The 16236-nt window shown below is 39.9% G+C and overlaps 1 protein-coding gene across 3 annotated transcripts; it reads right to left on the bottom strand.

Annotated features, from left to right (window-relative positions):
* Positions 1–3417: 3417 nt before the first annotated feature.
* LOC137287139 (probable cytochrome P450 12c1, mitochondrial) lies at positions 3418–15788 on the bottom strand. Of its 3 annotated transcripts, none has more exons than XM_067819298.1 (10): positions 15668–15788; positions 11952–12187; positions 10950–11172; positions 10257–10438; positions 8289–8490; positions 7149–7323; positions 6138–6307; positions 5684–5765; positions 5004–5219; positions 3418–4723 (listed from the first exon to the last, which is right to left on the bottom strand). In XM_067819298.1, the coding sequence occupies exons 2-10, from the start codon at positions 12148–12150 to the stop codon at positions 4613–4615; spliced, it is 1560 nt and encodes a 519-aa protein (XP_067675399.1). In that variant the 5' UTR covers positions 12151–12187; positions 15668–15788; the 3' UTR covers positions 3418–4612. The 3 variants fall into 3 exon arrangements, with proteins under 3 accessions (XP_067675399.1, XP_067675400.1, XP_067675401.1); XM_067819299.1 differs by lacking the exon at positions 15668–15788 and adding an exon at positions 12698–12875; XM_067819300.1 differs by lacking the exon at positions 11952–12187 and having other exon boundaries at positions 15668–15769.
* Positions 15789–16236: the final 448 nt, after the last annotated feature.

Raw genomic sequence — 16236 nt, 5'->3', positions numbered from 1 at the left:
GCGTTGATCAAAGAATCGCGATCCCGTGTTATCTCTGAAACTGATTCACCCAAAGTGTCTGTCACCCACGTAATGATACGATCAACGCAAAGCAATTTTACTGAAATAGTATAACAAATCACAAACGCTTGGCGTTCTCTGTCCCTCTTACCCATTTATATGAGTTCCCTAACTCTTCGGTTAGGTTTACTCAATTTCTGTCAGTTCTCACGGCCCAAGGCCATTCTGTCATCTTTGCCAAAATCAGCAATTATCCATGACCACCAATGCGTTGATCAAAGAATCGGCATCACGTACCATCACTGAAACTTATCCACTCAAATTGTCTGTCACCCACGTAATGATACGATCAACTCTATAAACAAAACGACCCTATACATATAGTCATAAAGTTTGCAATATCTTTTAATGTACATATCATGAAGCCAGCACTTGAAACACTGCACTGACAGTGCCTGTGAGAAACTCATCTCAGATGAAGAGCACGTGTTATGTAATGGAGAGGGGGGATACAAATAGCACAGCTCACAGATTCAACAAAATTCGATCATGCAATGTCGCAGTCATTGCAAGTCCCTGGTAATGCATACTCATCCTTAGTAATGACTGTGACCATTTCTAGCAGAAATATACGTCCAGACACGCTGTCTCATCGATATCGTCAGCCGACGAATGACGTCAGAAATCCTATTCCACTTGTGTCTGAGAGCGTCTGCAAGTTCTTGTCGGTTCCCTGGGGGTGGTCCTCTCACCTGGCGATTCAGGTGATCCTTCAAGTGCTCTATGGGACTTAAGTCCGGTGAGCGTGCTGGCCGTTGAAGATCTTGGATATCCTTGGTGTTCATTAAGTTCTGGACAATTCGCAATGTGTGTGGGGTGGCATTGTCGTGCTGCAGAAGTGTTCGCTATAGTTGCTGGCGACGAAATGGCATTGCCACGAGTTGAAGATAGTCATCTCTGTATCTCTGAGCGTTCAAGTTTCCACATATTACGACCAATCGTGTAGGGTGATTCTCATAAATTTCTCCCAAAACCATCATACCACCTACTCCAAAAGGATGCACTTCTTGAATTTAGTTCGGCGCTAGTCACCCTTGCGACGGTGTACTTGCACCCGGCCATCATTATGGAACATGGTGAATCGACCCGGTTGAGCAGATGAAGAGTACGCAGATAGGGTCTTCCTGTGGAGCAGTCACACGTGGTCTGCCTGATCTTGGCCTATCGTCGGTGTTGCCAGTCAGCCCTTAACGCCGGAACAGCCTGATGAATGTACCATGTGTACAGTTTAAGGTCATTGCAATATGGCTGTTATCGGCGCCATCTTACATATGGGCCTCACCCCTTCTCTCTCTTGTGCTGTTAGTCGTGGCGTCAACTCAAAACACTGATTACAAAACAGTCTCGCTTTCTGGTGACAACTTAGTGTAATAACCAGATGAGCTCTGACCGGAAACCCGGAAATCGTGGAAATCTCAAAACGAGGGTCTGGTACGGAATTGATCTTATATCAGTATCATTCTGCGTTACAGGACTACACTGAATAAGCGCAAAAAATCTTATGAAACAAGGAATTGCAATTCAGTGTACCAGAGTTGTTTCACTTTCACAGGAGAAAATTCGGATCGCCTGAAAAGTAGGTCATTGTTGAAATAGGTTAATGAGACTCGGTGGTTTTCTGTCAGCTGAGATGTATGGCCGATGCACTGTGTTTTTATACCTGTTCTCGACAAGCATTTTGCAAAATCTCCCAGATGTACGTTTTACCATTTTTTGCCATGTTTAATTTCTTTTGAGTTTCATTTATATATCAAGAAATGTGTTAATAGACATGGGTGTGTGGCAATTTTATAGAAAATTATAAATTTCAGTCATTTTTCAAAGTGATATTCCACATCAGTTGTTACATATTCAGATCTTTGAATTGCATTTAGAAGTGGCATACAACAGGAAGAGAGTTTTCAGTTGAATGAAGAATACGAATAGAAGGGTGGACTCCGAAAAGTTGTGTTTCTGATAATGCAAAAGCTGCCATTCATAAAAACACAAAACAAAGCAAAAACAAACCCTCTTCCTTTTTGATCAGGATGATGAGGGTTATGCTCAGTAGATCAGTTCCTGTGTTGCGCCAAGATTGAATTTGATTAACCCTGACAGGCATTCGAAACCCACAAACATATGTTCACGGTTTAGTCGGGATCATTCAGTCGATCCTACCTATTGCTTAGGACTTAGGTCTAACTTGTATTTGTCGATTTTAGCCTGTTCCTCCATGTCAAGATTTGATGGTGGACAAACTGTTTTTAGATTGCTAAAGTATGTCTCCCAGAGACAGGTGAGCAGCACTACATTGATGTATCTCATGATTCTCCCTGGCTGTGTGTTTTAGATCAGGTACAATATACTTAAGAACTAAATACATGAAAGAGTGAGTGAGTGTTGTTTAATGAAACGTTTAGCAACATGACAGAACGTCAAAGCGGAGGACACAGAAATTTGTTTCACGCGTTGCACAGTATGGAATGGACTTGGATCGTAACGATCGAAGCTCTTCTTTTCTTTAACCTCTTGTCAACCCAAACGCCTCCCCATGGAGGCGTTCGCTCCCATCGCTGAAGACCCGGGTTCGATTCCCCACATGCGTACAATGGGTCAGGCTCATCCTATCAGTGCAATAAGCAGCATACAATTCACTCACTCTCTCATTGAAGTAATGCAATATGTGCATTATGTCTGCCTTCTGTCAGGTGCTATATATATAGCTACAGTTGGCCACGGTGTCTAGCAGCGAAACGAAAAGCCAGTGTGGATGGAAGCAACGTACATTCCGGGAATTTACAGATTAAATGTATTTTCAAGATGCTCTGGGACTGAAAATACAAAAGCTTGAAATACATCGTTATCCTGGATGAAATCCTGGGTGCGTAATCTGACTTAAGCAATGTAACCTTTCCAAAAAGAGTTTACATGTGTGGGGAAACGCCTATTGGGTGGAAACGTCGACGTGAGCAATTATACGACGTAGCAAGGTTCAATGCCACTGTGTAAGGTGTTCCTGTTATATCGATGCTGTGACCTTAACGGATGGTGCCAGATTAATTTGACCAAATCCCATTGGTCTGATAACAAGCATGGGTTTCTGAAGATTCAGTCTAACCCGGATCTTCATGGATCATCAGAGGTCCAAGAACAGGGTATAGTTGCATTTAATCTAATATTGCTGATGGACATAGCAATGACCCGAGACACGAGAAATATGTCCCTTGTGGTCCTTCCGATTGCGAATGTCCTTGTTGTATTTTAGAGGTAACGGACAGGGAGCCTTTCTGTCTCTGCACATTTTGAGAAACGCAAATTAAGTATACAAATGCAGGATGGAGCTAGTATATTCTTTGGTAGAAAATGAGTCAAATTCCATTAATTTTCTCATTATGTTTATTAGAGAACATGCAATGAGATAATAGTGACATTATAACAAAGTGACTAAAGACAATAGAACTTCAGAATCCCCATCACTGCATTCAGAATTATAACTCACATTTGTATTACTTCCTTAAAATGTTTACTCATTTCTCTATCGGATAAGATAGTTATGTTTCATTTTAATAAACATTAGGGGCTAAACATACAACGTCAACACAAGAGAATACAATTGTCTGAGAAAATAGAGTCCACTTGGCCTAAATAGCAAACTTGTGGTGAAATTATTTTAACTGACCACAGGAAACTAGTAATAACAAGTGGTTTTGGGAGATTGGAATACATATCGTATAGATCATCAACACAACACATATCCATTCTGAATATGAATTAACGAACAAAAGAATGTTTGCCGCCTTGGAAGCCTTAGATCACAGCTGATTTGATTCACACAAGAAATCAAGAAATGGATATTTCGTATAGTTTTTGTTTGGAAAATAATATTTGCAACGTAAATCAATGCTAAAACCATTTTTGTCCTGAAATAAGCTTTAAAATATGTAATACTAATCGCTCCATCCCTATAAGAAAGAAATAGTGAACAAGAAAATATAATAAAAACATCACATGAATAAACAAAAACAAACATTAAACATCTCCCAGTGAAAAAAAATAGAATGGAAACAATTATACATCAGTTACACCAGGTAGTTTTGGCTTTTGTGGTCATTTCTTTCCATTGGTTCTTTGGGTCTGATCATCAACATAATGCCTAAGGAGAGGTACAATTTGATTGGAATTGTGGAACCAGCTACTAGTACAAACAAGTTGGCTATACGACTTCATCCAAATGCATAGCATTCACAAGCTTGTATACACTCAGAGAATATGAGTTCTCTGAAAATGATTTTGGATAGAAACCAATTATTAAACAAATTGATGAGATAACATCGAAACCTATTCCGTAAGTCATGTTACATTGGTTCACTCGAAGATACATTTCTTGACAAAATAACGTGTGGATGTGTATGATTAAAACTGTAACCGCACTAAATAAGTTAATTTTAATACTAAATTTATAACCGCCTATACACCTGTACTTGCACTGTATATGTATATGCAAGAAAATCAAAATCAGCATCTTCGAAACGTGGGCACAAGGTACGATACACGTGTAGCACCTGTGTGAGACTTATCGCGGGGTGAAAGTGAAGTCAATGGGCGTCCTGATTTGTCCAAATGTTCTGTACATCATCTCATAGTCCCCATCCATAGGCACAGAAACGTGGAAGTTCTGAATAATCTGAAAATGAAAGATTGATCGAACGGTTTGGATTAAGAATTTAGTTAATGCCATGCATATTATAGAAATGCTGGCCATTACAGGGGATTGACATACGCGAAATAGATAGCAAAACGTGTCTCTAAACTTTTCAGAAAGACATATTGTCATTTATGCAGCTATTCCATGCTTGTGAAGCATGGACCCGCTAAGTAACATAGCTAATGGTACATGGTCTCGATACAATGACATCTTATAAGCAACTACGAGCAAATACACTGAAGATAAAAGATATAGTTACTTTTGTGACACCCAGCCAGAGCTCTTGCTCAGCAAAGCGCCTTCCCAGGCAGTTCCGGAGCCCAAATCCAAAGGGCAAGAGGGCAAAGGCAGGATATTCCCTTTCCCTTTTGTGACTGGAGTCATCTCTCAGCCACCGCTCAGGAAGAAACTGTTTGGGGTTCTCGAAATACTCGCTATTGAGGAGGAGACGACGATTGTTCATCAAGCCATAGGTCTGAAACAATAAGAAGTTATTGATAACACATATGTTCAGAGTTTACTAGTGTTCATCTCTTATATGTTCCCATAGTTGTAAGAAAAGGATGACCAAATTATAACCTTCTGAACATATCTGTGAATTTGATATTGAAAAAGATCCAGTTTGAGGACTCAGTGTTAATGACATTGCTTGTTTCGAATACATAACAGTCTTCACCGGTGTAAGGACACATTGAATGTTTTGTTGCCACCATTGTTACTTCTAGCTACACGAAAATGCAGTCACTTACATCTTTAAAGAAGTGTTCGCTCATTTCGGTTTGTTTCTTGTATCAGCATGAGCTCCAACATGCGGTTCAGATAACCTTTTACACCTCGTTTGTTACAACGTGGTTCATACTAAAGAAATTGCATCCAACCAAAAGAGAAAGAAACTGTTGAAAACAACTAATAAAATTAAAATAAAACCAAGGTACCCACCCCTTTTGGCACCAGGTAACCATCAAGTACGATATCCTCTTGAAGCTCTCTAACAGTACCAAATGCGAGAGGATAGAAAACCCTGTTTGAAAAGAAAGAAATCCAGTATTGATCTATGAGGTGGAACAAGTATTCGCTAAAACGCTATATAATTCCTTAAAATGATATATAAGTTTTAAAAGCTTTGTGTAGCTGAAAGACTTCAGGAGATCGAAAGATGCACATCTAATTTTCCTGTAATATTCTTGAAAGGAACGACAAAAATAGATGCATTATATCTCATTGTCCGGAGGTCAAGTGATCACAGTCCAACATGACTGTAGTGTTAGAAGAGCGTGTATTGTGTTGTCTACATGGATTCTACATGGATATTGCACAACGTCGTGACAAAACCCCTATTCAGTCAACTTATGTAGGTATGACTGTTTCTCAGATGTGACAAATGAAGTCTCACCTGAATGATTCTTTCATACATGCTCTGAAGTAGAGCATGTTGGACATGTGGTCAGCAGTTTGCTCGTGTCCTTTTGGTCCAATAACTTCCACGATTTCTTCATACAACTTCTGTTGCTTTTCTGGGTTTAGCGCCAGGTTCAGAAGCAGGTTTTGAATGTTCTTTGCCGTCTATGAAGAGATATGTCAAGATGGTAACAACATTTACCTTGTCAAATACTCAACTATGCCCCGTGTAATACCATATCAATGAAGCGAGTGAATGGTTTGGTATCTAGCGAGTTAAAGCGAGTTTTATACCAGTTCCATTCACGAGGTTGTTCATAGCCTGGATAATTAAAAAATGTATATGTGGCTACTATAGACGTGAATGGAAAAAAATTGGTGTTGTGCAACATGCATTTGACAATGATCACAACAACATGATCATGGAACATTTGTTTAACCGAAGCTAATGAACTCAACACTGTTTCCTGGATAGCATCATCTACATGTTACAAGCAGGCACTGGCTAATTCAATGTCTGTTTCATCATTGTCGATGTTATCTACCCCGATGCAACTCATAGGTCGGTCGAGACAACCATATACACTTGGTGTATTGATACCATATTGCCAAAGCTATGGATTCTTTGGTTGGTGCCGACAAGTGACAGAACCGTTAGCATCCAGCTGAAGACACTTAATCTGGCCTTGGCTTACAGTCAGTGAGTGAGACCGCTTTTAACATTATTCCAGCAATAGCACGACGATGGACGCCGGAAATGCACCTCACATGAAGTCCTCATGTGTGAGGTCGAATCCGGATCTTCTGCAAGACACGAGAGCGCTTTAACTGCTGGGCTACCGTACCTCTCCTCGACGTTCAGCGTCTTACTAGGTTTGACTGGCTTAGACAGGTTCAAAAGACAAAACTCGGACAGTATGTTTTTATCAGAATTGTCCGGGTGCTCTCCAGCCTGCTCTTATGACACTAACGGTATAAGACAATACATTAACTTTGGATAACTTACTGAATCCGTTCCACCTGTTAACAAATCTAGCAAAATGGCATCCACACTTTCGTTGGTGGTCTTCGGGCTGGCTCGTAGCTGTAAAATCAGGTTGGGTTTCTCGGGGTCAAACGTTCCATCAGCCATCTGACGGTCCACTCGTTCCAGAACTTCTTTTATTTGTACATGTCCATACCTGAAATTCGGACACTAGTATTAAACCGATATCTATCAGATACAACTTCATTACACGCATTCACCCTGCAGGAAATGTGTACCCGGTGGGATAAGTCATGCGGCAATAACCTTTCTTCGCCTAACATGCGCCTGCTTGCGTTATCCAGGACATATTAATGTGCTCTGCTATTCATTAACACTATGGCCATAGCTGGTATCGAGTTTGTTGCTATATAAATGGGCACATTCATGCTACTATTACTTCCTTAGAAATAATAATCGTTTTCACATTGTAAAAAAGTATTTATAGAGACGTTAGTAATGGGTTACTATTTTCTCGACCTTATTGTCTAACGTAATAGTTTGTGATATACTCCGCTGTTTGTCAGTTAACTGAAACGTTTTCACTCTCAACTACAGTGAATAACGTCTGATTTCAACAAGACCAAAGCTGTGGCGACCTAAAAGCAAAGATGTGCGAAATTTGTACCAAGAGTACGTTCACATGTGAAAGGTCTCAGCGTTAACCCTTTGAGTCGGTGTTTGTATCCTTCAAATTCACGCAAGGGTTTATCCATGTGTTACACGTGTTATCTTTTACATGTGAAAGGTCTCAGCGTTAACCCTTTCAGTCGGTGTTTGTATCGTTCACAATCACGCAAGGGTTTATCCATGTGTTACACGTGTTATCTTTTACATTTGCATATTTATCCTCCAATCAAATTGCAACCTCTTACATTTGCATATTTATCCTGAAATCAACAAAATGATTTAGTTTTTATAGCCTAGCTCAAACCAAAAGCGAGTGCGTGAGTGATTTTGGGTTTTACGCTGCGAGGACGGCGAGGGACTTCAAACATTGTTCCCGTTCGGGGAATGGAACTCATTTATCGGCGTGACCAACGAACGCTTTTTCCACGAAGGTACGCCGCCGCCCCTCAAACCTAAAGTAACTCGATATCGGTATGTGATAAACTGATTTACCCATACGCTTGGTTAGCCACCTTCTCGAAGGTTGTGTAGAGCTTAGTGGGAAAATACTTGTACAATGGAGGTCCTACATCTTTCAACAGGCATTCAAAGAAAGCATTTATTGACTCCAGATAAACTTTGTTTTCTGCGGATAATGGTTCCCCGTTGGTATCCATGAAACCAAGTCGTTTGTTGAAGGCAACAACTCCAATACCTTGAACAGATAAATAACACATAGTATATTAATTTGAAGGGAACAGAGTGGGAATTGTACAATTACGTTATCAATGATGAAAATTAATTTCATTTTTATTATTAAACTTCGTATATGAACGTTGAAAGACTACGGTGGATGTGCTTTTCTTTGTGAAGTACACACTATGCTCACACTAAGTCACTGAACAGGCGTGCAGCAAACCCATTCTTTCGTGTAAGCCCAAAGGTTACATAGTCCTTACTATATTTAGATTGTATTGAGGACTTGCCCAACCTTTAGCATGAATCATGTGTAAGCCCAGGTTTTTTGTCAAAATGGTAGCTATGCCCCTGATTTGTTTTATCCAAAGAGGTCCATAAATTTCGGCCATGGATAAGATAAGATAAAATAGGATAATGCTTTATTATCCCGAAGGAAGGATTGTTTTGCACAGTTAAAATTGTAAACACTTAAAATACAACAGAAACACATACAATACACGAGACAACACATACAATACAAGAGATACACATACATAAGGACACAAAACACCCATTCATATGTCAAGTAGTGCTAGAACAGCTAGCAGCAACGCCCAGTATATGAGGTAAAGATAAATGTGAATGTATAATAGCAAATTTAAGAATCAGAGCTGTATACAGGCGACATTAAAAAGAAAAAGAAAATTCTGCTGAGGAGAATTAGCACTAAAAGTATTTATCTAACAGTTTGAAACTAGTGATAAAGTAGAATGATTAACAAACATTAAAATAATTCATTTAAAACACTGATGCTTGCTGGGATGAAAGAATTTCGAGCCCTGTTTGTTCTGAATATCGGCGTACGCAGTCGACGGCCAGGAGGAAGAAGTTGAAATTCCGGAGATAGGACATGAGTGTCATTGATGTCTGAGGCTGCCATCTGTAGTGTGAAACGTCCTAAAGCAGAGGGTGGTCAGGCTCGCTGACTTGGTTGACACATGTCATGGTATCCCAAATGCATGGTATCAAAGTGCATGATGTCAAGCACTGGGTCCTCTGGGCCCGACAGGGTTATGGACAAACCGTCATATAGCTGAGTGCGGCATAAAACCAAAAGCAATTCAACAAACGAAGTTTCTGCCACCCTCATTAAAACAAGTTTCAGTCAGTGCCGATAACTCTCGGAAATATTCTTTCGAATATGGCATGTCCAGGGTATACATTTGGAACTGAACATTAGACGTGGCAAAAAACACGTCCTTCACTCGCGGGTACTCAAAGAATTCAGTTCGACATTTGACACATGTAGAGCATAATTATTATTTTCATTGAACCTGAAGTTCTGGATCATACGTGACGTTCGTCTCTCTCTCTCTGTCACACACACACACACACACTTTCCTTCTCTCTCCCCTCTCTCTCTCTCCTCTCCCACTCTCTCTCTCTCTCTCTCTCCCTCTGTCTGGAAATCTGCGTCCATTCTCCACCAAGAAAGAAACTCACACCATACAATTCAAAAGAGGTAGGGGATGTTGGTTTACAAGATCGATAGAATGCAAATAATGAACGCCAGGAGGAAACCGATGATGAAGAGAAATGAAAGTAAAATGTGATAATTCACTCCATTCGTTTGGAACTGTTTCATCAGTATGGATATATATCACTTTTTCTCATATGGTTTGGCATTGGCTAGTGGCATGCTATCAAAATGGAATATCCTCACTTTTTTTAAATACTAGTATATTTATCAGCTCTGTTTTGTACAGTGTTTACAATAATTGTATTCTGCGAGTTAATACGTACTTTCTGCAGCATATTTGAACATCTCATCTCTGAACTCATCTGGTGTGTATTTCATAGTAGACATCCTTGTTATAAGGTCGTTGGCGACATCAGCTTGTTCCTTGATGTACACTGAAGCTGATGCTTGTCTCAACAAAAACTTTTGTGAAGCCGATCGAAGACGATGCCATTCTGTGCCATTTCTATTTCAGAACAACAAAAACAAAGACTCCAATATTTCTTTCTTCACAAACTGTGATTATATGTATTTCAGTGTTTATATAACAGACTACGGTCCCATCAGTATGTTTGAAACTAGAGATGTTACTTTTGAATGTCTTGCAAAATTGCTAAATGCTTCGGATCTTTTGATGGATGTTTTGGACCCGGTCAGAATCCATTTAAAAACACAGCTAAACACAGCTGTACAGCATATTGTTTTTAATAACATCATAGTTATTTGTAATAAAGTTTAGCACTTTGAAGCCGTTTGATGTTGACAAGGTGACACGAAACAAAATTTACCAGACTTTTTAAATGCTTCCATGTCAGTGTTGTCTCGACTTTTGGACGCATCGACATCGGATCTTTCTTAACGTAAATTACATGACTTTGCTTAAAAAATCTGTAAAAGTATATTTTTGAACAAGACAGGATTTAACGTTTGCTTAGTAACTTCAGAATTAAGTTATAAAGTATTTATATTGCACATACACCATAGCCATTCCCCGTTCCTTGTTGTTTCGTTCCGCATATGTCTGAAACAGATTAATCGGTGGTCTCTTTGGGTACTTTCCCTCGCTTCTATACACTGTTTCTATATGATCGGGGTTCTCTGTCACGACGCACGGTCCGAGGAGTTCCATTCGGAAGGTCTCCCCATACTTGTCGTGCAGTGAGTCCAACACTTTGTGGAACGATTCCATTGTGAAGTTTGCTGGTAAATATGATATTTAGTGCATTTAGAATATATTAGTGAGAGATATGCATTCCTAAAATATCAAACTTCGAATAAAATTATTATATTTGGGGCGGTTGGTGGCATTAGCCTATTTCTCACCAAAGGCTCGGATTCGATTCCCAACATGTGTGAGTCCATACGTAAAAACGGAAAACCTCACTCAATTGTCATATGCTAAATGTACGTTAGTAGCAGTGTCTAAATACATAGCGCAAACTAATCTTAAGTAACTCGTGCTTGTAGTAATAGGATCAAACTTACAGGATCGAGTGGTTAGATTCGCTGACTTGCTTCACACATGTCATGGCAGATTGGTAGATCGACGCTCATGCTGTTGATCACAGGCTGGTCCAGACATGATTATTTACAGACCGCCGTCATATTGCTGGAATAGTGCTGAGTGCTGAGTACACACACACACACACACACACACACACACACACACACACACACACACACACACACACACACACACACACACACACACACACACACACACACACACACACACATACACACACATACACACACATACATACACACACATACACACACATACATACACACACACACATACACACACACACCGTCGTCATATTGCTGGAATAGTGCGTCGTTAAACAGCAAACACCCCACCCCCAACCCACCCACCAACACATCCACACACCGAATAAAAAAAGTGACTTTGTACATAACGGTATGTGCGTATGTCTGTTTTATTTTACTGAAAATGCACATATAATTCATAAACTTACTGAATGGTTTCATGTGAAACACTGGCCCGATGAATGGAATCGCATATCTGCCTCGTGGCCCCGGCATTTCCTTGAACGGTCGCACCTCATCGCCTTCTGCAAGTCTTGAACTGGCAACTGTGGCTTTCAGACATGTGCTCTGTGTACCAGGAAGTAGAACCTTCGTGAGCACAGTTGATGTGATTTTAGACTTCAGCATGTCGACAGTTGATCACAAGGAATGAAATCCAATGTAGCTGAAACAAATTATTCATCTTTTCTTGCTGTTTGTTCAGGACAATTGCTTACGTAAAGGAAAAAGTGTCAGCCTACATACTCCTGAAACATTCAGGACTAATAGGGATTTGAACGGACAATATCTTTTCACAAGACCAAGGGATACAACACTGTGCAACGAATCTTCCGTGTTTTGACCGTGTCCCACATATTGACCGTGTCCCGTATTTTGACATTGCATATGATATCTCCCCATGTACCTGTCGATCAATTCAGCTGGCAATAATTCATGTATCCAGACTATATATGGCATCCCACGAACAACAAAGCTAGACTCAACTTGACTCAAGTAATGGTTGTTAAATATAAACAAGTATTAAAGATTTAAAGTAATGTAATAGGAAAGTATTAACTTTGTACAAAGGCTGTTTGTTTTATGACATATAATAATATACAATAAAAAGTATTTTGCCACTTCATATTAAGATTTGTGCAGATTAAAAATGTTTAAAACACCTGTACATACAGACCTGACTGATAGGACAAGGATGTCAGTACATCACATGTAAGTCTATCACGAGCGATGGGGGTAGCCTATTTGTTAAAGCGTTCGCTCGTCGCGCCGTAGATCCGGGTTTGATTCCCACATGGGTACGATGTGTGAAGCCCATTTCTGGCGTCCCCGTTCGTGATATATCTGGAATATTGCTAAAAGCGACATAAACCTATTTACGCAACTTCTCTTGCTCTCGAGGCAAGTGATCCTCACTGTTTCTACACTGTCAGCACACGTAGCTAAATATAACACCGTTGATTGTTTTACATTCTTTGTGCTTATTTATGTATATTTCTAACAAATATAATTTGACTACAGATTCGTGTTTTTGCTTTTGATATGGTTTCTAGTCATTTACTGGGGAAAAGTAAATGACGGGTACCTTTTTCTCCACGGGTATGTTTCAGCCTTACACCTGTCATGTCAGTCAGTACATATGCACTTATCCATATGTGTCGTAGTAAAACGGAGATGTAGCAGAAAAATGCCCCCAAAGAGACGAAACGCATGCACTCTATCATGCACAACTACACACTATATTTTGACATAAAATGCATGTGGACCCGGTTTATTTGTAAATAACTCTTCATTCAGTTATCTAATCGCTCTCAAACCTTGTAAGTGGATGACATGTCTGATGACCCTGATGTCAAAAGAATCTAATTTTGGGTGCCTACCTTGTTGTACAAGGTTTTGTGCATTGATTGTTGGTTTATTCCTCACAATTATTAGCACGATGTTCTTTTTCATGCCAAGAGCAAAAGTTGTACGTTTCATGTAATCCGACACCTTATAAATCTGTTTGCTATGTTTACTCTCTTTTTAAAAAAATTATAAAAAACTGCCGAACTAAATTGTCCATCAATAAGGACAGGTTCAGCTTGAAAACTGCAGCGGTGTCAAAGTCTACACAAGCGTGAGTGAGTGAGTTTTGTTTTACGCTGCACGCAGCAGTATTCCAGCTATATAGCGGCGATCTGTAAATATTCGAGTCTGGACCAGACAATCAAGTGGTCAACAGCATGAGCATCGATCTTCGCAAATGGGAACCGACGACATGTGTCAACCAAGTCAGCGATGCTGACCACCCGACCCCGTTGAGCATAGTCGTCTTTGTGGCGAGCATGGGTTGTTGAAGGCCTGTTGTACCTTCACGGGCCTACACCAGAATGAAACTGCTAAATATAGAAGTCATTAGATGTAATTTAGTTTGTGTTTTTTCTCTTGTAGATGTACATTAGTAGCTCTACGACTTATGACAACAGGTTTAAATCCTGTAAATGTTTATGAAAGTATATCTGGGTAAGAGTTCCTCCATCCCCCATCCCAAATAATATATAATAATAGATATATACTAGAATTATTAACAAAGCCAGTCGCAACCATTATTGGAGGACTCTAAAAAACTACTAAAAGTCCAAATACTGAGTACAATATATATGGTTGATTCCTTGTGTTATGTCTGTTTGTCAGCAGGAGAAAGAACATTGGGGAACGGAAAGAATTCCTATATATGTTTTCTGAAACATCCTCATAAAAGGTTAAGTAACTTCTGACGTTTTGAGACGGGCCCCATGTGTAGTTAAAACGCACAGATATAATCTTGACTTTCAAACTCAAGGACACGTCTAACAGCTTTTGTGAGCGCATTGCGTAATATCGCAATATCGCCTCGTTATATCAGTACATAGTGGTTTCGGGAAGTAGAAGTCAGGCAAGCAACGCTAACAACATACTCAGTTCACTTAAATAAGGTCATGACCATCACCCGATATCAACATAAGTGTTGAAATATCACAGTAATGACTAACACATAATATAATACGACATCTCCCCAACTCAATCTATCTCGATACATGTCGACCAGCTCGAGAGTCCGTATTCTTCGTGTACCCGTCAGTTGTGACCTAATTAAAGATTGTCTAGCTAGAGAAGCACTGCAGGTTCTACGTACTTGCAGCCGTCAGTTGCACAAGTTTCTCCTGTCTGGTATACAGATACCGGCTTTCCTCTGCGAGCAAAGCCTTAGTTATCGACTTGAATGTGTTAAGTGAGTGAGCAGGTATTTTTTATAATGCAGTTCTATTAATGAATCTGACATTACCTGTAACTTGACTAGCAAACGATGTTATAAAGAACTGTTTTACGATGGGGATGTATTACATACGGGTTAGAGGTGTGTTATAATGTTTTATTGGCCAAGCTGTCTGGGACAATACCTATTTTCATGAGTAAAAGTATTGTGTTCCTTTGAGCTGAAGCTGCTTCTGTTTACTCATATACTAACAGCCAGTGTGTAATTAAGTTCATAACATGAAAACTATGAATATAATAATAGTGAGTGAGTGAGTTTCCGGCGAACTGAGCAATATTCCAGCTATATGGCGGCGGTTTGCAAATACTGAGTATTGACCAGACACCCAGTGATCAACAGCATGGACATCGACCTGCTGGGATACGAACACATATGTGAATCAAATCAGCGAGCCTGACTACCCAATCCCGTTGGTCGCCTCTGACGCCTCTGGGTTGTTGGTGACCAAACTGACCCGCATCTCCACCAGCCGAATATAATGATATCAGTATTGACAATTAAATTGCCATTAATACATACATGTATATTGTATAACTGTGAGTGGTAGATACAATGTCCATAAGCAACGGCACTGACATAACAGTACCTAGGTGAATAAATTCATCTGTTGAATACAGAAATTGGAGCATACATTCGTGTTTCTATACTATTAAAAACATGTGGAGTGCAACTGTCAACATGCCTCCTCTCCCTTTGGAATGAACAATTGCACACAGATACATGTAGGTCACTGTTAATAGTGGCTACGCTCCTGCCTTGTGCCTCGACCCGACCTTGTGTTGCTGCGGTCGGATTCTGCCACAATACATGTACCACGGGTTTAACATATCGACGTGTAATGAAACATACCTCTTTCACTGTTTTCAATCTTTAGCGTCGACAACAACAGCAGATATAAACAAACATCAACGACCTGATTTTCTCAAATCGTGTTTGCGTGGTTCCAATGTCAGAGTTGCCTGATTAAGCTTTGCAGGGTTACGTCCCTTGCACCAATGCGTTGATCAAAGAATCGCGATCCCGTGTTATCTCTGAAACTGATTCACCCAAAGTGTCTGTCACCCACGTAATGATACGATCAACGCAAAACAATTTTACTGAAATAGTATAACAAATCACAAACGCTTGGCGTTCTCTGTCCCTCTTACCCATTTATATGAGTTCCCTAACTCTTCGGTTAGCTTTACTCAATTTCTGTCCGTTCGCACGGCCCAAGGCCATTCTGTCATCTTTGCCAAAATCAACAATTATCCATGACCACCAATGCGTTGATCAAAGAATCGGAATCACGTACTATCACTGAAACTTATCCACTCAAATTGTCTGTCACCCACGTAATGATACGATCAACTCTATAAACAAAACGACCCTATACATATAGTCATAAAGTTTGCAATATATTTTAATGTACATATCAT

The sequence above is a fragment of the Haliotis asinina genome, chromosome 6, assembly GCF_037392515.1.
Source record: "Haliotis asinina isolate JCU_RB_2024 chromosome 6, JCU_Hal_asi_v2, whole genome shotgun sequence".
In the NCBI taxonomy this organism is placed as follows: Eukaryota; Metazoa; Mollusca; class Gastropoda; order Lepetellida; family Haliotidae; genus Haliotis; species Haliotis asinina.
This window is presented reverse-complemented; position numbering and strand designations above follow the sequence as displayed.